This window comes from Protopterus annectens, chromosome 8.part0 (genome assembly GCF_019279795.1).
Source record: "Protopterus annectens isolate FY-2018-M chromosome 8.part0, PAN1.0, whole genome shotgun sequence".
NCBI classification, from domain to species: Eukaryota; Metazoa; Chordata; order Ceratodontiformes; family Protopteridae; genus Protopterus; species Protopterus annectens.
The window spans coordinates 918514942-918539508 of record NC_056741.1 but is presented as its reverse complement, the minus strand read 5'-3'; the positions used below and the strand labels follow the sequence as shown (position 1 = coordinate 918539508).

The window sequence follows — 24567 nt, the reverse complement described above, 5'->3', positions numbered from 1 at the left end:
TATGATCAATGCACTTACATCCCCAACATCAGGCAGCCTAAGATCACAACATTGTACTGACTTGCTCCTTTCCAGCCTTTCTTACCAGGTAAAGCCTGGATACATTATGACTAAGAAGCAGTACTTTCTTAATTTAATATCTGTAGCATGCAAAGCTGTCTCTGATAAGGCTCCCCCGACCTCGCATTTAAAATATCCTCACCTGCAACCTCTACAAAGTTGTTTTACAACATGCAATTTAATATCCTGATTTTTTACACAATATTAACAATTGTTTGATTTAGTTACTTTTTCATTCCCACACAGTGTCCTTCTAAACATTAATGACAAAGTGGCAGGTATGATCTATAGATCACTCAAGTTTAAATCAGTCAACATAATTCCAATATTTCTCCACTATTATTTCTTGCAAAGATGCATTTCACATCTAATCCTTTAAGCAATGGGACTGATTGCTTTACAGTGTCCCATTTATTCACTAATTTCATAATTTAGCTGGTGGTCTTCCGGCTCATCTCTGTCTCCCAACACCAGCTTCTGGTTCAAATCCAAAGTACTCCTGATTTTTCTGGTCAGATCTTATGCTTTCTGTTACCCTAGCATTTTCTTTTGAAACAATGGAATGGGATTCACTGACCAAGTTTCAATGCGGGCTTTGTTACTGGCAGAAAAGTGAGAAGCAGAGGCTTTTCTGCTTCTATTTTTTCCTAAACTTCTACTTTTCCTCCTCAGACTGCTCTGCATCTAAACATGTCTTTGATCCTCCAGGAAAATATTCTGAAGAAATCTGGATAGAATAGCATAAATTTCACCTCTCTCTCAAGATTTCTTATTTACTGGGATACGTTTACTTCTCTTTTGGCTTGTGTACAGTGAATATTCTTTCCACAAACACATTACAGTCCCCAGTTTTCTAAAGAGCAACTCTTCAATGGTATGATTGCACATCTTCACTAATACAGGTCTTTGCTTCTTCATGGCCACGGCCATGTCTGGAGTACACACAATGTGTCCTTTCAATTAACAGATCCTTCTATGGAACACCAGTCCAGTTGCTTATTTGCTCTTTCACAACATTAATAGTCTTTTCTTTCTAGTTTCTTGGTACAGAAGAAATTCTCTTTTTCTTTGCATACCCTGTTTTCTAACTCTGCTACTTTTTGAAATGGCTCTTAAGAAGCATCATGCTCAAAGCCAGCCTTTTATTCATTTGACTCTTGGATTTTTGTTTCAGTTTTATCAGCTCACCTGAATAGCAAGTTAAAACTTAATTTTTTCACCCTTTTGTCATTTACCTGCATATTTTTCCTTCAATATTTTACTTATTTTAAATATCTTTTGAGTGCATTTGTTTTATTTTTTTCTTCTAAACTACATCTGTACCAAAGCTATAAATGCTTTTTGCCAAACAGCTGCAAAATCATTCCCAGCTAGAGTCTTCTTTCTTGTTTATTGGATTATTTTCTGTTACCTTCTCCAAATTCTTCTGCTAGCATCTAGGAAATGTAATTACTAGCCAGTAGCTGAATTATGTCCAATTGTACAGGTTTCTGTGAGGATATTAGACATTATCTATGCTAGCATGACTGGATGAAGTTTTGTAAATACTTTTAAATAATTGTAAACTACTCTGTGTAATACATTACTTTGATTTAAATAAGATGTTTGAATCAAAAAGTGTTCTTTTAGCTGACCAAATATACATGCTTTTTTAAGAATTCTGAATGTAGGTTATGCCAGTCAGCTGACCTAGATGTGATGATATGTGCCAGAGGTGAAAGGAACAGAATCTCCACACAGCTGTTTTGTTTACTTTTTAAAGTCTGACATGAGAGAGTAGAATTCTCATAACCGCTTTCTGTAACTTTTTTAAAACAAATTCTGCTACAAAAGCATGTTCCGAGTCAGATTAGTGATTGTAGTTGTTTCCAGAGTAGCCCAGTGGTGGTGGTAGTTTTCCAGATCAGTAGTCATCACTCTGTTTTCCAGAGCTGTTCAGCAGAGATAGTAGGAGTTGCTATCCCAGTTGCTGAGGACTAGACAACCTGAAGAGTGGATAAATTCTTAACTTGCCTGGCAGAAGTAAGAGTATCATCTTGCTTTGCTGATTTAATTAGATTATACAGGGACAGTTAATCTTTAGACAGTTAGGGAACTACAGTTAGATAGGTAGAGGTTTTCTACAATCAGTGTGAAGCCTATCCTACAGTGCTATTTTCATAATTCATGTGTGTGAAACTCGAATCAGTTATTCAGTGTATATATGTTTTAAATAATTTTATTTAATAAATATTTTACTACCTTTTATTGTGTCTTGTTAATTAGAAAGTACTTTTAATAACCTGAGAGTGTTTATGCTTATTGTGATAACACCAGGGACACACTGAAAAGCCTCGCTGCTTGGATTACATGCTACCCTTTATATCAATATTTATTTTACCCAATATATATGAAAACCCCTTTTAAAGGGTATTGTGGTAGTTGACTTACAGCAACTGTTAACTTGTAAATTGGGAAGAAGACATTGCAGGCAAATCTTTTCCATTCTTTACCAAGAGTGTCTGTATGTGCGAAGATCAAATATTTAAGTGTGTGTCAAATACCTAGAACTGGGACACAGTGCTCTGCAATGGTTAGTGTGAAGACTCATTTGGGGACCTGAAGTGAAGCATATAATCCAGTTCCACATTTGGAGCCTGTTTCTAGTGTACTCTTAGGGGAAATTGTTTTCCTATTCCTGCTTTCAGTGACACTCTCTTACCAGAGACAGTGGTGATGACTGAGGCTCCTTAGTTACTGCCCCAGGTTTAAGTGAGGTCATCACATTATTTGGTGCCAGTAGTGTGGGATTTTAATTGAGCTTTAGTAGCTTGTGTGTAGTCAATGAGGTGTGCAGTCTCGACAGCCGCAAAATAAACAAATTGTTTTTTAGTCAGTTTAGTCAGGGATAGCAGGCAAAGATGTCAGCAGAAAATTATAGCAAGCTGATCAGGAACCAGTTGGCCAAGGTGTGCAAAGCCAAAAAGCTGGTACATGCCAACCTAAGGAAGCAATGATCTCAGCCTTAGTTGCAGGTACAGAGCAGACCAGCAGCTCAGGAAGAATATGCAGTTTGGCAATGAGGATAAGAAGCCTTCCGAGACAAGACAGTCAACCTTTTCTTCACAGGACTTAAAATTCATTTGGAATTAAGGAGATTCAAACTGGAGGCTGAAGAGAAACAGCGTGAGTATGAACTGCAATGTTTGGAGGCTAAGGAGAGGGAGAAGGAGAAGCAGCATCAACATGAACTGGAGACCAAGTGTTTTGTTGATGGAAGCTGAAGAAAATGAGAGGCAGACAGCATGAAAAGGAGCTTTGACCCTTCAACAGGGTCATAGAGGTAATGGGGAAAGGGATGACTTAACCCCATAAGCCATAAGGTCAGTAAACTTTTCCTCAGTTCACGGAGAGAGAGATGACTTCGATAATTTTATTCATATATTTGAAACTGTATGTAAACAATATAATGCTGACCAGGGGCTCTGGGTATGGTTCATGATAGAGCTGCTAATGCAACTGCTGAACTGTCAGATATTGCTTGATTGATTTTATTATGATCATGTAAAACGATGCTTACTTGACTGATTTAATTTAACTCCTGAAATGTACAGAAAAAAGTTTCATGAACATAGACGGAAGGCAGGTGAAAGTATATGTGCGATTAAATTGCTGATTTAAGTACTTACTTTTATATGTGGGATGGTGGATGTCAGGTCAGAACTTCTGAAGATCTGGTAGAGGGAGCAAGCTCTCACCACTTTGCCTGAGGACACGAGGATCTGGTTGGCTGACCCAGAGTACAACTCTGCAAATGAGTTGGGGAGAAAAGAGTATTTCTACTTGGCAAGTAGGACATCACTGCATATGAAAGGGATACCCAGTGCTGCACATGGACATAAGGGAACCCATGGGGGGCAGCCTAAACTACTCCAACAGAGTTCACCAGTGACAGGGGAAGCCACTAGTTCAAGCACATGATCCAAATCAGGGATTAGATGTTTCAAATGTAATCAGAGGGGCCACATAGCATACAAATGTCCAGTGAAGCAAGATGAAAAACAAAAGCTGAGGAAGCCAGCAAGTGGGAATGACAAAATGCCAGTGATAAGTTTTCTGGAAACAACAGAGGTGCCAAATTATCACCAAAATTTGCATCCTATCAAAGCGGATGGAAGACAGACCACTGCTAAGAGAGAAACAGCTTCTGATATAACCACTGTGAGGCCTGCAGTGGTTAAAGAGGAGCAGTACTTGTTTGGGCAGTCCACACTAGTCAGACCTTTGAGTGGGACCCTATTCTAAATAACTTTGGCAAGGCTTCATCTTGACTGGGAGGGTGGAAAAGGAACAAGCAGGTAGGCGTGTTGGAGAATATTTCTGCAGATGTCTTAATAGGGAATGGATTTTGATAGTATAGTACCTTGTGTGCATGCAGTGACACTCAGTAAAGCTTGGAGACAGGGCAAGTAAGACCCAGACAGATCCTATGCCTGAAGCTGTGGCTGGTGATGTGGTTACTTCAGGGAGGGACCTACCCTGTACCAGTGAGCCTGAAGGTGAACCACAGCTGCTGGTAGGTACTGGCTTTCCCGTGGATATGGTGACTTCAAGGACAGAGGTAATTGGTGGTATCCAGGCTGAAAGTGACAGAGGATACTAGGCTTCCTGTGGAAGGGGAGCTAAGCAGGAGTCACAAAAATAGAGTTGAGACAGGAACAGTTTTCAGACCCTACCTTATGAGGCTTGAGGGAGGTAGCTAAGGAGGCACCTGGTGCTCAAGAAAAAGGGGAGTCTGTATGTTGGAACGGAGAGTGGACCCCTGAGGCAGGGCTAGAGGGTGAGGTAATACAGCCATTGGTAGAGCCCAGAGCCTACTGTCTGGCACCTCTAGCCATAGCCCATGAAATTTCTTTTGCAGATAACAAAGGGTTACTATATACAAAGTGGACACTTGAAGGAGGGCTAGAAGGTGAGGTAATTTGGCAGTTGGTAGTGTCCCAAGCCTACCGTTTGGCACTATTAGCCATAGCCCATCACATTCCTTTTGCAGGTCATATGGGCATAAAACAGAGCAGAAGATGCATTACACAGAATTTTCATTGGCCTGGGACTGCAGAAGATGTAACAGGGTACTGCAGAACCTGTCAGCAATGTCAAACGATAGGCAGAAGGCAGGAACATAAGTTGTACCGTGTTAACATAATGAAGTCTTATCATGATAGAGAGGCCCTGGTGTTGAGTATTCACAGTGGATGACAGGAAGAGTCTGAGGAGAATCTGGTGTCTGACCTTCTCAATGAGGCCCGGACTGACACTTCTGTGGGAGAGGTAGCAATACCTCAGTGACTACCTCTTATTCAGATTAAAGAAATACGAGCAGTGTTACTGGAATCTGGGGGCATAAACTTAGGTGTTCTCACCTAATGCAGCACCATGTGGATATGGGACCCCAAAGGCCTATCAAGCAAGCTCCTTATGGGGTGCCCGAGTGAGTCAAATAGACTTTGAAGGAGGAGATGAAGGAGATTTTGGAGCTGGGGGTAATCCAGGAGTCATTGGGCATACCCAGTAGTATTTGTAATGAAGAAAGATGGTAGTGTAAGATACTGAGTAGACTACAGAAAGTTAAACAGTTATACACAGTCAGATGCATACCCCATGCCTAGAATAGATGAAGCTTTAGAACAGCTAGAGGGGGCTAAGTATTTGACCACTACTGATCTGACCGAGGGATACTGGCAGGTACCCTTGACTCCCACTGCTAGACAGAGGTCAGCTTTTTTAACACTTTTTGGATTATACGAGTTTACAAGTATGCCCTCTGGGATGAAGAATGCCCCAGCAACCTTCCAGAGGTTAGCAGATCATATCTCAGTAGGAGCAGGAGATTATGCTCTTGATTATGTGGATGATATTGCCATTTACAGTCTTTCTTGGCAAGAAAGACTTTCAATACGTCAGGGAGGTCTTAGGTAGATTAAAACGGGAAGGGTTGACCATTACGCCTAGTTAAGTACCAGGTGGGTATGGCAGAGGTCTCCTACCTAGAACATAGAGTAGGGAGTGGTAAGATTAGGACAGAACCTACCAAATGAAGCTATTCAGGCGTGGCCTCTCTCTGTTACCAAAAAGCAGGTGAGAGCTTTCCTAGGGACAGCAAGGTACTATAAGAAATGTGTGCCCAACTATACTACAATAGCTGCACCCCTTACTGACCTAACAAAGAAAAAACAAGCCTGATAAGGTACTGTAGACCACAGATTGTGAGTAGGCATTCCAGAAGCTTAGAGGCATCGGGAGGACCCCTGCATTAGACAGTCCAGATTTTAGCAATGTCAGTGCAGAAGGATTCTCAAGATGGTATTGGCTGATACAATTTCAGACACCCATATTTTTCTCAAACAATGATTTTCTAGGGTCTATTGAAAATCTAGCTCGAGTCTTCAAAGGGGGGGAGAACTGAGAGGATAATAGATATTCTTATCTGTGATAGCATGATTGGCTGAAATTTTGTAAATACTCGAAAATAATTGTAAATTACCTTTTGTTACATATGCCAGCATAAACTTATTTACAACATTATAGCGAGTTATGTCTTTTGATTATTACTTTGATTTATGTAAGATGGTTGAATCAAACAGGGTTCTTCTGGATGACCAAATGTACATTTTTTTAAAAAAAGAATTCTGAACGTAGCTTATGCCAGTCAGCTGAACTAGATGTGATGTCATCACGTGCCAGAGAGGAAAGGAATAGAATCTCCACAGCAGCTGTTTTGTTTTCTAAAGTCGGACATGAGAGAGTAGAATTCTCATAACAGCTTTCTGTTACTTTTTTTTTTTAATTCTGCTATAAAAGCAGATGCTGAGTCAGTTAAGAATAGTAGTTGTAGTTGTTTCTAGATTAGTCCAGTGGCGGTAGTTGTTTTCCAGATCAGTAATCACTCAGTTTTCCAGAGCTGTTCGGCAGAAATAGTAGCAGTTGCTATTTCAGTCGCTGAGGACCAGACAACAGCCTAAAGAGGGGACATAAATTCTTACCTTGCCTGGCAGAAGTAAGAGTAGCAGTGGTGAGGGCTGCATTTCCTTAGTTACTGCCCCAGGTTTAAATGGGGTCATCACAGTTTCACAGGCTTTGCTTTCATAATTGTATTTTTCTCACTAGGAGCACTTTAATCAACTTGCTGATTAGTGTGCAGCCATCTTGGAAGTCTCAGTACCAGAAAGTCTTGAGTAAAACTTCTTGGTCTCCTGCCCACTTGGGGGGGGGGGGGCTAGCATGATAGTCCCTTCCATGGCATATGGAACAGAGGACCCACTAAGTGCTAATGGTATCTGGAAATAGAAGGGATACCCTGCACCTCTAATGTGGTTGAAAATTGCAACCTGTAACCCCTGAATATGACTTTCAAGATTTAATTATTTTTACTATGCCTACCCAAAATTTGGAGAAAAGCCAGTTGAACTCCTACCCTTTGGGGCTTTTAATGAAGGACAATAGGGGTCTAATGGCTGGGATTTGTTCCTGAGTGAGTGAGGGAGAAAAAATGATGGATGCTTTCAGTTGTTGCTTGCTGAGGTTTGGGCCTGGGACCCCAAAAATTCAGTTTATTTTCTTGCTGTCATTTCCTCACCTGAAAACTTTTTTTACCTTTAAGTTGCATTGGCTTTATCTACCTTCAGTGATATGGACATTGGTATGGTAGTTTCTGTCTCATTTGGAAATATGAAAATGAAATGTGTTTCACTGAGTGCATTGTTTTCCCTTTAGCCTTCTATTTCTTACATAATGCATGAGAAGCAGATGTGAAGAGCATCTTGCTATCCAGCCAAGCATTCAGGGGTCACACCTTATATCCTCACGCAGAGAATTAAGTCTCAGTCAGAGCTGCCTGCTAAAGAATGATCCTATAGTCGCAGCTCTAGGTACTGGATCCACAGTATCATACCAATGACTAAAGACATGCCTGTACACCTACACATCAGTCTGAACATCGGTTAGAAGCTTAGCGGTCACAGTACTATCCTTCACTCCACCCACAAAAGTCTTTGGACTGCTTTCGAAACTGTCTGCGATACTTAATCATGCAGGTTTGAAGGTTGGGACTCTGAAGGTTAGTGTTGCTGCATTGCATACTTCATGAATTGGTTCAAATTTCTCTTTTCTTGGCCATAGGGAAGGATTTTATAACCTGCGGCTAGCTCAACTCCTTTAACTGTACCCAGGGATAAAGCATTTGGATCTGTCACAGGGCTTTCATATAAAAATGAAAAACAGAAGCTCGCAAATGCAGTTGCCAGATGTGCAAAGCGCAAAGCGCTAAATCAATCAAATGCAAGTACACATTCCAGCACCAAAAAAATTACACACCACAGTAGTCAAATACAGCACAACTGATTTTATTTTTGGTCCATAGTTTCACAGATTCGGCTGCATTTCTTTACTTTAAATAATCAGAATAAAAACACCCTAGACTTATGTTACCCTAACTGCCAGCCTAGCTGGTCTATTGCTAAGGTTAGCAATGGTGTTAAAGCCTTTCAACAAAGGCACTAACAGAGGTACTATGTTAACTGCAGTCCATGCAGGAAGAGACAAACTAGATGATGCAAATAATGTAGATACCTTTACAATGTAAAACAAATACAGTAGTTAGCCTATCATTTACTTAGTACATGTACTCAATATGCATCATTTATATCACTTTCATCATATAAAGTAAACAGCTAATAATGAAGTATCACTTAGGACAGACAATGGCAATGTTCAGTTTAACTGTAATATTCAGCACGCAATTACAGTGCAGATCATATGCTCTAACCCAGTCAAGGGCAGCTTGAGTGATTTTTGGCATGTGCCATGCTATGTAATTTACTTTTCAGATGTAGTGAGCAAAGAAACATGCTCTAAAAGCTAACTAAAGCATGAGAAGCATAGGGGAGATAGAAATCCTGCCAATGATGGACAGTCGCACATATATCTACTTCTGAGATACACATCTAGATTCAGAAAAATTCATACATTTGCCTGGAAATGCCTTTATACATTTTTATTAACCCAGGTCAAACTGTGTATATGGTTTGTAGGTAGACAGTTTGTGTTAGGGGTGTGATGCTGCAGGTAGTGGGGTACAGTTGAAATCATACATTCTGGTCTTGTGACTGAAACCCTTCAAGAATAACAGGGCAAGACATCTTGAAAAAAGAATGACAAAGTGACTAACAGTAACATTTTTTCATTTTTATTATGATACACAAAGCTTGAGAAATGGGGTAAAGCAGAGAAAGGTTTACTTAATCTGTTAATGCTGACAGCAAACAAAGCAGTAACCAGGACATGAAAAAAGAAGGAACCACTAAAATGCAGGAATTACGGGAAACTTGCTAAGGTGTGATTATACTTCGTAGTCTGCTTTTGTAGTGTAGCAGTTATCACATCTGTGTGTAACATGCAGGAGGTGATGGGTTCCATCCACTTTGGAACCACTGCCAGGCAGCACAAAGGAGAAAAGTTCTGAGCTGTTAACGAACTGCTTCTTGCTGCCAGGGTACATGATCTGATTCATTTGCTTAGTCTGCAACTCTGAACAAGCCACTTAACCAGACAGTGTTCCCATGTTGCACCTGAAAAGGGACAGCTATGTCCTTTGGGCATACCTTGTCAAAAACTAGTAAAATAAATAAAGTAGTCTGTTTTGTATTAAATGTTCAAATTTGGAGGCCATTTTACAGAAGTCATTAGAGACTTGGTCACACTGGTACAAGATTACAGATAATTTCACCATAATACATTTCTATGAGGCAAATTGTCACCACAGTGCATTTCTTTTTGAAGCCCATTGTACTGACATTTTTTTTTTTTTTAATTATTACTTAACAGGAACTGTGTTTTGTTAAAATTGCATTGTCCAAATATTTGGTGCATTCCAGTTTTCTGTGGGTCATTAGAGTTAAAAAATGAACTGGTGTCTGGGGTGAAAAGAAGATGACCATCATTCATTATTTAGGCTATACTAGTGTATGTTTCTGAATTGTAAATGGGTGTGCAGATTATTTTATGCATTTATTTTTTTATTAAAACATACTCAGGAGTGTGCCTTAAATTAATATAAATTGAAATATAGGTTTAAGTTAAATCATTCATGTGCACAATTTCATTGCTGTCCCTTCCTATAAAATAGCAAAATACCCCTTCATTATAATAGTGTTCTGCATGTGTTTTTGCAGGTCCAGGATGAGCAGTTCTCTTGATCGTTCCTACTATTCCCTTGGGAAAGGTTTGTTGTCTTTTTCCCTTGCTGTATTCCTTTTTCCTCTTATGCTGTCTAGTTTTCTGATAAAATGTTCCTGTAATTCAACTACTGTGTTCACTTGTTGAGTCTTTCTGACCACTTGTAATCAACTTCTCCTTCCTTCTAGTTAGTTTCTCCAAAAGTATTAGCAATGTTGAATCCTGGGGGGGGGGTTAACCCAACTACCAAGATTAGGATCATGGATTGGGGATGAGAAGGACTTACAGCACACTATGCTGCTGAGAACTACTTGCAGCCTGAAAGACTGTAGTAAAGACAGCAGTGTTTGTCTTAATCTCACATGATTCCCTGCTCATGATGGTTGCGCTTGAGACAGACAATATTACACAAAGATTTACCTGTCTTAAGTCCTTGTGCAGAAATTGTATGAGAACCTCTCTCAGTAAATAACTGCACGCATTCACTGGGGAAGAAGCCAACCTGAAATAGAAAAGAAAAAAAAACTGCTGATTAGTCAACATAATGTTTTACACTTGCACAAATCCATTAAGTTCAGCTCAATTATTTGCTTATTTTGCTGACTGTGTGGGTGGTCTGATTCTAGCATCACCTTTATCAGCAATAGCATATACAAAAAGGTAATATAACCGTAAAAGCTGGCTATAAGCAAAGTATAGCAAACAAATTACACATATAACACTGTACATCATATTAAAATAGAACAAAGTACACAACTGTGAATGTATTACACAATAGAAGTGCATATATCAGACTACTGCAGACATGCATTACAGACAAACTTGAGAAGAGACCTTAAGTAAATTGAAAAAAGAAGAGAACCCAGCCAATGCTATCAATAGTCAGTGAAACAGAAACTATACTATAGCAATAATGTGCCCTACTGTATATACTGTGTTAGGAAAAGTGCATTCTCATGCTCTTCACATGCAGTAAATGAGAAGCTATAAGCCAGCATGACAAGTGCTGCAAAATCACAATAACCAATATTAGTTATAATAGTAAATGGAATCAAAGTACATTATAATTTGCTTTTTTATAAATGAAAAATATAATGCAACAAATATTACAGTTGTATGGTGCTAATTAAGACAAATGCTACTGGCTCCATCAATGTATACTTTACAAATCAATGTATACTTTACAAATACATTTACCCAACTGTAGTACCTTGTGTTTATGTATGTATATTGTGTGTGTATGCATGTGTATGGGTCTATATTTCATGATCGAAGTTTCAAAACTTCGAATCTGATATGGTGTATACCATATAATCGAAGTCTTGAAACATCGAAAATGTAATAAAACACAACAACCTACAAAAACATTTAAACACTCTAATGAGGGAGGCAAGCCCCCCTGCACCCCTCACCCCCCCCACTACTTAAATATACCAACTCCGAGATTCCACGCTGTACGGAGATTTCCGTTAAAAGATTTGAAGTTTCAAAACTTCAATCATATGGTGTCGACCATATTAGATTCAAAGTTTTGAAACTTCGATCTTTTGATATAGACCCTATGTGTATTCACATGCTATAAATATATTTTATATATATATATATATATATATATATATATATATATACACAAAGAGGTGTGTGTGTATATATATATATATATATATATCTATTGTAAATCAAAAACTCACTTTTTCGAAAATGAACAGGAGACCCTCGGTTACATAAAAGTGCATTTCCGCGAACATCAGCTCAATGAACCGATAAAGAACAGAGAAAAATTGTTTTTGAGGGGGGCAAGCCACCCTGCACCCCCCACACCCCTCCTACTTAAATATACCAACTTCGAGATCGCACTACAGTGGGGAAACACAAATTCCCTTTCCCCGCTGTAGTGTGCTTCGGCACCTGTGTTCCTTAACGGTTCGTTGAACTGTTCTTCACGATAGTGCACTTTCGCTTAAGTGCACTTTCGTGTAACCGAGGGTCTACTGTTCATTTTCGAAAAAGTGAGTTTTCAATTATTTACAGTAGACCCCCCCATATATATATATATATATATATATATATATATACATACATATACACACACACACACACACATACCCATATATATATATATAATACATAGTGTGTGTGTATATATATATATATATATATATATATATATATATAGATAGATATATATATAGATATAGATATACACACACACACACACGCTATATTATATACACACAATATATATATATATATATATGTATATATATATATATATGTATATATATATATATATATATATATATATATATATATATATATATATATATATATATCTATATATATCTATATATATCTATATATATAAACTAGTGCTCAGCTTTAGCTGTACTTATTTCACACCAGATCACATTTGAACTTAATTTCCTGTTTATCAGACATCAGTTGTGTGCTACACTGTAAAAATATACAAAAGAATGCTGCTGTGCCTTGCCATGGATGTCTAGACGACTTACTTAAGGTTTTGAAAAATTGAAGGTGTTAAAAAGTACAGTTGTGTACTACCATAAATGTAGATGTTCGAGCGTATTCACTGTTGCAGTCATTACACTTGGGTTATCCTGCTGGCAGGCTACCCGCAGTCGGCCTGAATTCCAAAGTCCTGGTCCGGCGTCGGTTGCTGTCGCCTCTTCCCTAACGCCAGTGCGACAGGGATATAAAAGATGCAGCAGACACCATTTTCTACAGTTTTTCTTGCCCCAGATGTCAGGTGCCCCCAAAAGGGTAGGCTAAAAAACACTGCTTATAAAAGCATGCACTAAAACAAACAATACCTTCATCTACAAGCAAATACACCACATAGGTTGTATAGGATAGAGAAGTACAGATAAGTCCCAGCAAAGAAAGGGGGATGGTGGGTGGGTAACCTGGACTGCAACAGTGAATACACTCGAACATCTACATTTATGGTAGGTACACAACTGTACTAAGTTCATCGTGTTTCACTGTTGCAGTCATTACACTTGGGTTGAATCCCAAAGCTGAGGTTGGGCGGCTGGGTCTAAACAGAATTAGGAGTGGCTATAAGGCCCTGCAGAACTGCAGTGGCAAAGCCTGCTCTGGATTTAGAGTAAAGAGGTAAGTGGTAGTGCTTAGTAAAAGTGTGCACTGAAGTCCAAGTTGCAGCCTCCAAAATATCCTTGGTTGGTACTCCCCTGAGGAAGGCTGCTGCCCTGGTAGAATGTGGTCTAATGCCCTTAGGCACTGACTTGCCATGTTGTGAATAGCAGAAATGAATGCAGTGTCCTATCCATTTTGAAATGGTCTGCTTTGAGATAGCCTTTCCTTGTGATCCTGCAGCATATGCCACTAAAAGTTGCTCAGTCTTTCTAAAAGCTTTAGTTTTGTCCAAGTAGAACCGTAGCTGTCTGTGTATGTCCAAAGAATGCAGAAGTCTCTCCCCTTTATTCTGTGGGTTTGGGAAAAATGTAGGCAAATGAATGGTTTGGTTAAGAGCCACACTGGACACTACCTTAGGCATAAATGTTGCATTTGTCCTTAGAGAAACCCTGTCCAGATGGAAGATAATAAAAGGTTCCACAGCCATTAATGCCTGTAACTCTGAGACTCTTCTTGCTGAAGTTATTGCTAGGAGCAGAGCTGTTTTCCATGATAAGAATTTTATCTCAGCTGTATTGGCTGGCTCAAAAGGAGGCTGTGCGAATTTTTCCAAGACAAAATTGAGGTCCCATGCAGGTATTGGTGCTCTCCTTGGAGGTCTTATATTTTTGGCCCCCCTGAGGAACTGCCTAAGCAATGGATGTGAAAAAATAGGTGGATCTGTACTGTAATGAGCTGAAATGGCAGAGGCATGGATCTTAATTGATGAGAAGGATAGGCCTTTGTCCAGCATCTCAGTTAGATATTATAAAATCTGAGGTATATTTGGAACAAGCGTGTCAATTCCTTGTGCCTGGTTCCAAGCACATAATCTCTTCCATTTTTCTGCATAAGATTTTCTGGTGTTGGGCCTCCTGGCCTCCAAAATAACATTCATAACCGCTTTAGAGAGAGGTGTATTCTGAATGGATACACTATCCGCCACGCAGCTAGATTTAGGGTTCTGAGTTGGCTGTGCAGGATCGGATTGTTTTGTTGGGTCAGTAAATGAGGAATTTGAGGCAATGTCCAGGCTGGGCCTTGGGACAAGCTCCTTAGGATTGGGTACCAATGTTGGCGTGGCCAATCTGGGGCAATTAGTATCATTTGTGGCTTCTCTTGTCTGACCTTTAGGAGTACCTTGTGGAGGACAGGCAGTGGAGGAAAGGCATATACTGTAAAATTGTTCCTGCTGAATGACAAGGCATCCACTTTCCATGCTTGTTTGTGATAAGTCCTTGTGCAGAATCTCTGAAGTTTGCAGTTGTTAGGGGAGGCAAAAAGATCTATGTCTGGGCATCACCATTTCCTTGTGATCATGCTGAAGATTTGTGGATCTAGTTTCCACTCGTGAGGATCCATGAGGTTTCTGCTTAGTTCGTCTGCCAGAGCATTTGTTTTTCCTGGCAGAAATTGTGCTTGCAGGTGTACTTGGTAGGTCAATGCTGTGTTCCACAAAATCATGGCTTGCCTGCAGAGGGGGTAGGAATGCGTGCCCCCCTGCTTGTTTATGTACCACATAACTGTGGTGTTGTCCGTCTTTATCAGCAGCTGTCCTGGATGAAGTAGATCCTTGAAGGCTGTCAGGTCATTTTGTACAGCTAGCATCTCTTTTTGATTGATGTGAAGATGCCTTTGGCTTGGGGGGCCATGTGCCCTGAATAAATTTTCCTGCCATGTGGGCCCCCTAGGCATAATCTGACGCAACTGTTAGTGTTTACCTGGCTGTGGGTAAAGTGAATGGCTGCCCCTTGTTGTGGAGACAGGCCTGTGCACACCATCAAAACTCCTGTTGCAGGCAGGGAATGAGTGAAATTAATGATTCCAGGCTGTGGCAATGTTGAGTCCAAACACTTTTTAGATACCATTGTAGTTTCCTCATATGCAGTCTTGCATATGGAATTAGCAGAATGTGGGAGGCCATGTAGCCCAGAGCCTGCAGAATTTTTCTTGCAGATAACTGGGTCTTTGTTGCCATGCTTTTGAAGTAAGAAGTCAGTTGCCTTTGTCTGGCGTGAGATAAGCCATCTGGGCAGTTGCATTTAAGCTTGCACCCAGGAATATTATCTCTTGAGAGCGTACTAGTTGATTTCTTTTAGTTTACTGTGTACCCTAGGCAAATTAGTAATCTTTTTACAAACTCCAGATGCTTTAATAGAATGTTCTTTGGTCTCTGCTTGAATAAGGCAGTCGTCCAAGTATAGATATATTTGAATTCCTCTTTGTCTGCAAAATGCAATTACTGATGCCAGGCATTATGTGAAGACCCTGGGCGCAGTAGATAAGCCAAAGGGCAATGCAGAGAATTGGTAGTGCATCGAGCCAGCTATGAATATGAGGTATCTTTTGAAAGATTGTCTGATTGAGGACAAAAGTTACAAGCCAAGCCTTCTTGCCCAGCATGGGCAGAAGCTGTTGTAGAGTCAACATCTTGAATTTTGGAACGTCCAGAAAAGTATTTAGAATAGACAGGTCCAGAATAGGTCTCCATGCTTTGTCCTTTCTTGGTACTAAGAAAAATCTTGAGTAAAATCCTTGTCCCTGCTCTTGTTGTGGCACTGGCTGAACGGCCCTCATGTCCATGAGAGATGAAACTTGTTTTTGTGCCTCTGCCCATTGATTGTGTGGTATGTCTGGCATACCCTTTGCCTTTGGAAGGGTGTGAAAGTGGAACCTGTAGCCCTGAGAGACTATATTTAGGACCCATTTGTCCTGGGTGATAGCGTGCCAATTTTGTGAAAAAAGTGCTAGCTTTCCCCCTAAGGGTGCTGCAAAAGATAAGTGCTTGGCACTGGCACAGGGAAGTCATTGGGACTGTTTCCTATATGGCTGTGATTTGTCTTCTCCGCTTTTGGAGGTAGAAGCACCCCATTGTTTGGGCCTATATGAGCCCTGGGGCTGTTGTCCGCCTCTAGGGCGTCTGTATCTGCCTCTTTGTGGCCTGTCTGACACGGGAAAAGACCAATTCTTAGAAGGCCAGTTCCTTCTAAATCTGGGTGGCTGTACCTGTAAGAAATCCTTCACTGTCTGCATAGATTTAGCTTTGTCCTCCATTTTCTTCAACACCTCTTCTGCCTTAACACCAAACAAAGTATCATGCTGTAATGGAGCATCCAATAATTTTGCTTTAACATGATCAGGCAGAGTCTGTTCCTTTAACCAAGCATGCCTTCTAATAACAGAACCTGTTACAGCGGCCCTGCAAGAGGCCTCCAGTGAATCATAACCACATTGCAAAGTATGTTTTTTCACTTGTTCAGCTGCATGCAATAAATCCTGCAATTCCTTGTTCTCAGAACATTCAGAATTTGTCAACATTTTCTGTTTTAACAGAGACATTAAGTATTGCTGATATTTAAGCATATGAAACTGACAATTTAAAGCCCTTACAGCCAAGGCAGCAAAAGTGTAAACTCTTTTCCCCCCATCTGTCCAGTGCCCTGGAATCTCTATCTGAGGGGACAGGGTTTTTTGCAGTGGCAGCCTTGACCCCTTTGGGACCTTGAGAAATAGTTTCTGGGTCAGCAGCAGGGGTTTTATATAGAAATTTATGAGAATCTGGAACCCTATAGTATCTGTCCGGCTTGACAGGTGCAGGAGGTAAAGAGTTGGGAGACAGGCCGGACTCTGAAAATATATCTTCTACAATGTCTAAAACAGGTGGAATAGCAAGAGGTCTGTGCTGAGGTAGTAGAAGCAAGTCTCTGAGTCTTTTCTTAGAATCTGAATAATCTTGGCTCTCCCAGTGGAAATGCTCCCTCGTGGTATGCAGGGTTTCCCCAAAAGAATAATCCTCAGGAGGAGAGGCTGAAGGAATAGATTCTTCAGCATCAGAATCCTCATAGGGAGGAAAAGAGTATCTCTTGTTCAGAAGAGGAGTCAGAGGAAATTGAAACCTGATCAGAACAGTCATATTCTGTCTCTTGCCTAGGCCTCTTATCAGGAGGAGGATGGGAACCCCTGATCAAAGTAATTAGGTCTTCGGCCATTTTAAGCATCTGTTTCTTAGGCATTGAAGTCTGTCTAGGAAAATGCTGTTCTTGTTTCTTTGTCTTTAGAGCTGTTTTAAGTCTTTGAAGCTGAGGCAGGCTTGACATATAATTGTGTAGGTCTGAAAACACCCTCAGAAGCCGATGCCTGCTCAGCGGCTCTGGACCCATCTGAGGGAATAGTTTCCGAGGGTCCAATACCTTGAGTATCCAGAGGCCTAGTCGGCTCCACGTGGGAGTCAGTAGCGGCCTGTGGCTCTGAGGTAGCGGGCATCAGGGGCTGCGAACGCGCCTCACTGAGAACCAGTGACTGGCCTAGCGGGGGCCTCGTCGTCGTTTTTGGACCTCGGATGCCTGTCCCTTTCCTTTTCCTTGCGCTTTTTGTAAACTCCGGTCATCGGCTGTTCCGACGGCATTATATAATTAAACCTTCGGCCAAAGTAATGAAAGGCAAATTCGTAGAGACGTTTAATAGTGTGTTGGTTAAATCTAGCACAAAACCGACAGCTAGCAACATCGTGATCAGGGCCTAGGCAAGGAATACAGTAAAATGAAAATCCTTATGAGGTATTTGCTTCCCACAAGAAATACAATTGTTAACCTTTTCTGACATCGGTCTGGAGCAAGAAAAATGTTTCCACAATGGGGTACTTAGCTTTAATGAAGACTTCAGATCTGAAATTTGATTTTGAAACTCTCAGGAGTCGGCCGACTGGCACTTGCGAACTGCTTTTGCTTCAGGCACCGTGCGGCAAGAAAGACTGAAGAAAATGGAGTCGGCTGCATCTTTTATACCCCTGGCGCACTGACGTCAGGGAAGAGGCGACAGCAACCGACGCCGGACCAAGACTTTGGAATTCAGGCAGACTGCAGATAGCCTGCCAGCAGGATAACCCAAAAGTAATGACTGCAACAGTGAAACACAATGAACATCCTATGGATGACTTTGCGTTGAGTATAACTCCTACGAACTCTAGACTTTGAGTTGGTTGTAGCGGAGACTTTTTGTAGTTTATGGTTATCCCTAGGACAGAACAAGTGTGGAGAACCTGATCTCTTGTCCTTGTTAGCTGCTGCCTGATTGGAGCAGTAATGAGCTAGTTATCTAAATACTGAAACACCTGGAATCCCTGCAGTCTCAAGTGAGCTGCTATTACTGTCATACATTTGGTAAACAGCCTGGAGGCTGTGGTGAGATCAAAGGGAAGAACTGTGAACTGATAATGACTGGCTCCCAGCTGGAAGGGCAAGCACCTTCCGGATTGTCTGTTCATTTTTATGTGATAGTACACATCCTGAAAGTCTACTGAGCACATACAGGCATCCTTCCCCAAGAAAGGGAGAATAGACTAAATTTACCACTTGTTTGTTGAATGGATTTGTTCAGATTGCTGAGATCCAGAATGTGTCTCCAGTCCCCTGTTTTCTTTGGCACCAAAAACAATCCTGAATAAGTTCCGATTTTAACTGGTCTGGTGGGACCTCTTAGATGACTCTTTCTAGTAACCTTTGTATTTGAACAGCTGCTTGTTCCCTCTGACTGAGTGGAACATCTGGGAATTTCCTTGATTTTGGAGGAGAAAGGGAAAAGGGAATTAAATAACCTCTGGAAATAATCCCCTGCACCCAAGTATTGTTTGCTATTTCTAGACCGGCTCTCTGGTACAGGGGTAAGTGACCTCCAAAGAAAGATTTCCCGGAACCCTGGTTTTGAGGACCACCTCTGCCACTGGGGCGGCATCAATAATTAACAGTTCCCTCCTCTGCCCCTGTGGATCCTCCTTCATGTGCATCTTGGAATGGACCTTGAGACTTCTTGCACCACATTTTTCATCCAGCCCGCTGATTTCGAAAAGGATCTCCGAGGGGTTGAAAAACATATGCCCACAGCAGACAAGATCTTCCCATCCTTTGCACACCTGAAAAGTGTCTCCATCTTGGGGTCAATCAAAGAAGTGTCATCAAAGGAAGCATTTATGAATGAGGATTTGAAGGGCTACGCAAAAATCACAAAAGAACACCCAGGCATGCCTCCTAATGAAAATACCTGAACCCTTTGTCCTCTAGGTTCATTTTTCTACATGTGAAATCAACTTCATGGAAGAATTAGACATGGACTGTAGGGTAGCTATCTGGGAAGTTACAGATGCCTAAACTTCTTAAGAAACATTTCCTGAGAGGGTATTTGACAACTCTCTACATCAAGCCCCACTGAAGTCTAGTAAAGTGTACCAAATAGTTTAGAGACTTGAAGGCAAAGGTCACTGAAGCACAGACATGGCTCCCACATCTGTCCATAGCCTGAGACTCCCTGTTGGGGGGACGGACTGTGGAACCCTCCTCGGCAAGTTCATTTTTGGTGGCCAGCACTTCGACCATGGCATCAATGGAAACCCCTTTCCCCTAAAACTGGTTATCTGCTGGTGATGCCATAATCTTATCTGGTCTCCAAGGTATGGGCTCAAGGGTGTCGGGTTCTTTCCACTCCCACAGAGAGATCAGCTCAATGAGCATGTCAGTGGATGGGGTCACCCAGGAGGTAGAAGGTCCAGTATCAAAGGCCTCCAGGAATATGGACTCCTCAGACCAAGGGTTGCTTCTCTATCCAGCCACCTCTCTGCTTAAGGATTTCGAGGATGTCTCCAAGTGAAATGTCTTCAGGAGGTAAACGTAGGGACACATCACCTTCATTAAAATCTGTATCTTCTGTGATTGACTCCTTAGGTGAGTCTATGTGCTTCCTCTTACAGGTCTTCTTAGGGACCTCCTCAGTGGGGTACTCTGGGGAGGTATTAGAAGAAGAAATCAAGATCCACTAAGTAATAACCTGGGGCCTTGGTACAGGCTGTCCCTGTGGAAAGACTTGGTGAGGCACTGAGCAATGGGACATCAAGGTTACAGATTTAGGAACCAAGGAGGATGGATCCATCTTTTATGGCAAGCTTTCTTGGCAACATCAAAGGCAGATTTTCCTGGACACAGAGATAACCCAGATCCAGAAAGGTGAGCTTTTGGACCACAGTCCTCCCCTGCTCTGAGGGCAAACTCCCCGAGGTGGAAGTCAGAGTAGATTTGTACAATTGTGAAGCTCCAAGGAGCAGAGACAGCTCTGAAATCGTCTGAGTCAACTGCAACACCCAGATCCAATAGGGAGGCTTCAGCTCCGAGAGCTCTCTAGATCTGACTAGAGAGCTCACAGAATGCTTCAGATCAGAGGCCCAAATTATCCTCAGATTCGAGCCAGATGAATCTGGACATCTAGGATCCAGGGACTCAAATAGTAACAGGAGTCAGAGGAGGAACCTGGACTGGAAATGTTATAGATAAGCAGATCTCCTGACCCAAAGGGGTAGGAGCCAAAGAAATACCTCTGTTCCTGTGCTAAGAGAATCTTCCTCACCACTCTCTCTACATTTTTTTCTTTAACACTCCTGGAAGAATGAGTGGACAAAACTGATGGAGATCTGCGTCTTTCCAAAAATGTCAAGGGTACTCTTTAGGATACCGGTCTGCTGAAGGAGAGGATTGAGTCCTTGGTAATATAATACTACTAGACTGCTCAACACTATTGGGATACAATTTAGAAACTGTCGGATCCAGTCAGGTATGATCAGATAACTGACTTCATCGGAGCCAAAGACTTGGGATCCCACATTTTTGATTTATTCAGATCAGAGGTTGAGATTGGATCCTTAACAATGTCATTTTATAGAAGACTTAGACACCGATGAAGATGATGAAGTCCTTGGAGACAAAGTTTTCACTGTCTCCTTACTTTTTGGAGATTTTTCCATGGATACAGCCCCTTCAAAAGAAGTAGGCAGCATGCCTTTAAGAATAAGTTTATTCATGCACTTTACTAGAGTTCTGGCAATAAATGCATGGCATATGGAGCAGTTGTCTTGTAGGTGGAGTGGTCCCAAGCAATAAACGCATAAAGTGTGGGCATCTGACATAGGCAACTTATGCCCACATTTTGTACATTTTTTTTTTAAACCTGCAGGTGCTTTATCCACCATTTTAACAGTACAGCCAATCCCAAGAAATACAGTTCTACACCAAAGAACAATTTTATAAAAAACTTATCTGACAAGAGCTCTAGAGTACTGGCAACCACGTCTGATGCTGAAAGTGGCAAATGAGAACTGAGGTAATTGGGGTTAGTCCACTGTGAAGGGTGAAGCTCGAGAGTTCATGGTTGCAGCGAGCTTTAGCAACGGCAGAGTCAGATCAGAGGGATCGGATATGAACCCATTTGTTGAAGATAGAATGAAAATTTTCATCATTAGATATAATGTTTAAATATAAAGATGTGTGTTCTGGATTATAATCTGCACCCAATATATTTTAGCGGAGAACAGGATTATTACAAATTGTGACATGTTTCAACTTATCTAGATGATGTTACTGTCTAATGTGGCCACATCTCAAGTACATCTGCAAACCTGGGAGGATGCCAAAAAGAGTGGAGTATACAGGTTTGCATCTTAAGATAGACTTTTTGAAACAGAAGTGGAATACTTAAATGTACTAGATTTGTATTCACCATCCTTTACAATACGTTACTAATTTGAAAGCATACTTGTGCTTCCAAGATGCCATGGAGGTAGCATTGTTACCTCACAGCAAGAGGTTCTCCCGTTTGATTCTCGGCTGGGCTTGGGAGTGCCTTCTGTGTGGAGTCTGCATGTCCTCCCAGCGGTTGGGTAGCGTTCGAAAGACATGCGTGAGTAAATGGGTGTGCCTTCATTGAAGGTTGAGTGTCGAGCTGGCACCTCAGCGTGTCGTAAAAATCTACTGCCAATCAATAGTGGACTGGAGTTCCACTGTGGCGACCCCTTACCAGGAAAAGCCGAAAGACAAACAACAACTTATGCTTCCTTACTACACAGGTTCTTACCAAACCCTGCAACTTTCTTAAATTTTTTATATATACTTTTTTTACGGAAACGTGTTATGGACTTGAGAAAAGCAGGAATAGCATTTTTAAAAGAATGCGAGAAAAGCAGAATAGAATTTTAACGAGTGTACAAAAACTATAGTAAACTTTGTTATAATCTACTGAAGTGCCGGTTCATTTTTCAGTGGGCAAGAAAAATAATTCCTTCTCCAGCATGGAATAAGAACTGCAATTTCACATCATATATTTCATGGTAGCAAAAAGCACCAATTTTGCGCCTTGTACACTGATGTCTGATGAGAAAAAAAAAAAAAAAAAAAAAACATTCACAGACTACTTTACTGGTCACAAAATAAAAAACATTTGATGATTATAAAAACATTTTATGTAATAAACAGCAAGAGAAATAGATTCATAAAAACTACCTTAAAAAAGGTACACATAAATGCTATAACTGTCAGTTTTGTACGTGTAACACAGCTAACATAATTTACATGCCAGTTTGTCAATCATGTCGAGCTTTTTATATTGGTAAAAGTAATAGACTAAAAGACAGAATTTGCAATGACAAACATCGACAAGTACACACCAGCGCACTATATAAACACATTAGAGAAGCTAAGACATTACAGGAATTTAATTTTTTATCTTACAAACTATAAGAGAAAGCATTAGAGGAGGTGACCTTACAAATTGTACTGAAATAGTAGAAAATAAGTGGATCTTCATATTTAAGGCACAGTCACCTCCAGGTTTGAATGAGAATTTTACTATAAAACCAGTGCTCAAGGATATTTATTTATTTTACCTTTGTTGACCAGGATAGTCTGACTGGATATATGTCCATTTTCAGTGGAGGCCCAGGGAGAAAAGCTCCAAGATAATAATACACATTGAACATTTAGTAAATGCTAGTTTCAAGCAGATTACAGTCATAAGCAATACCAGCATTTAGCACATATAGTACTTATTATAAAACACTTTACAAAACATAACATTATTTTCAAAGTTAAACATACATAACATTACATTCAGGTTTAAGACACACTGAGCAGCAGTTATACATTTGACCTTTCCTGAAATGAAGTGGTAGAAAAAAGTTAGAAGTAGTTGAAGGTAAGGCACCTAAGAAATAGAGAGGTCACTAGTCGGGGTTAGTGCAAGGACATAACCAATGAGTTTTGAAGTATTTCTTGAGTTTGTTTTTGAATTGAGTTAGTGAGGGTTCTAGTTTTGAATTGAGTTAGTGAGGGTTCTAGGGTGAAGTCAGCTGGGAGTCTGTTCCATATTTTTGCAACAGAGTTGGTAAACAGAGTCCCCAGCTGAGTAGTCGGATTTGTATGTTTGAACTAGGAGTCTAGTGGATGATCGCAGTGGCCAGGTGCTGGTGTAGGGGCTGATAATATTTTTTGGTGCAGGTGTATTTTCTGGTTGGTAAAGGACTTTATGTGCCAATATTAGCTGGTTGAACTGCAGTAGGCTTGGCAGTTCAAGCCATCCTAGGTGATTTAGGTTGTGACAGTGGTGTGTCCGGTAGGCTGTGCCAGTAGCAAATTTGGCAATGTGGTTATAGCAGGATGATAGTTTATTAAGATCTGTTTTGTTTAAGTTGGAGAATAGAGGTGAGGCATACAGAAGAGTTGATAGCAGATGGGAACGGGCAATTGCAGTTCTAGCAAGTGGGGTAAGGAAAGGTTTGATTCTGTAAAGAGAGCCAAATTTTTTTTATTAATGGTTTTGATAGTTTGATTGATATGCACATCAAACTTCAGGTTATCAACTATGACACCCAGTAGTTTAGTTTGGGCTTCTGGGGAGATGATAGTGCCATTGTTAGCAGTTATGTTGAAGGCTGACAGGGTGTCCTGCATGTGGGGGAGAAGAGGAGCAACTTAGTTTTGTTGGGGTTTAGGACTGGATGTTGATTGGAAAGCCATTTTTCCACTGTGTTGAAGGTAATTTGGGTTAATGTGAAGTACCTGGTGAGGTGTCAGAACAAATCAAGGTGGAGTCATCCGCATAATGAATACAGGTAGCATCTGGGATGACTGAATGAAGGTCATTGATAAAGATGGAGAAAAGAAGGGGTCCTAGTATTGAGCCCTGGGGGACTCCTAATGTGATGGGTAGGCGAGATAATAGCTTGTCCTGCCATAGGACTGTCTGTTGCCTGCCCTGCAGGTAGGACTGAAACCACTGGAGTGCATGGTTGTAGAAGGAGAATGCCTTCAAGGTATTTATAAGTATTTT

General features: G+C 40.8%; 1 protein-coding gene across 1 annotated transcript in view; it reads right to left on the bottom strand.

Moving 5' to 3' along the window:
• ARHGAP33 (Rho GTPase activating protein 33) overlaps positions 1-24567 on the bottom strand; it is a gene marked incomplete in the record, with an annotated part of 3206105 nt that overhangs the window by 1691414 nt on the left and 1490124 nt on the right. Inside the window, 1 exon segment of the mRNA XM_044080442.1 lies at positions 10693-10774. Coding sequence (XP_043936377.1) covers positions 10693-10774 — 82 coding nt within the window.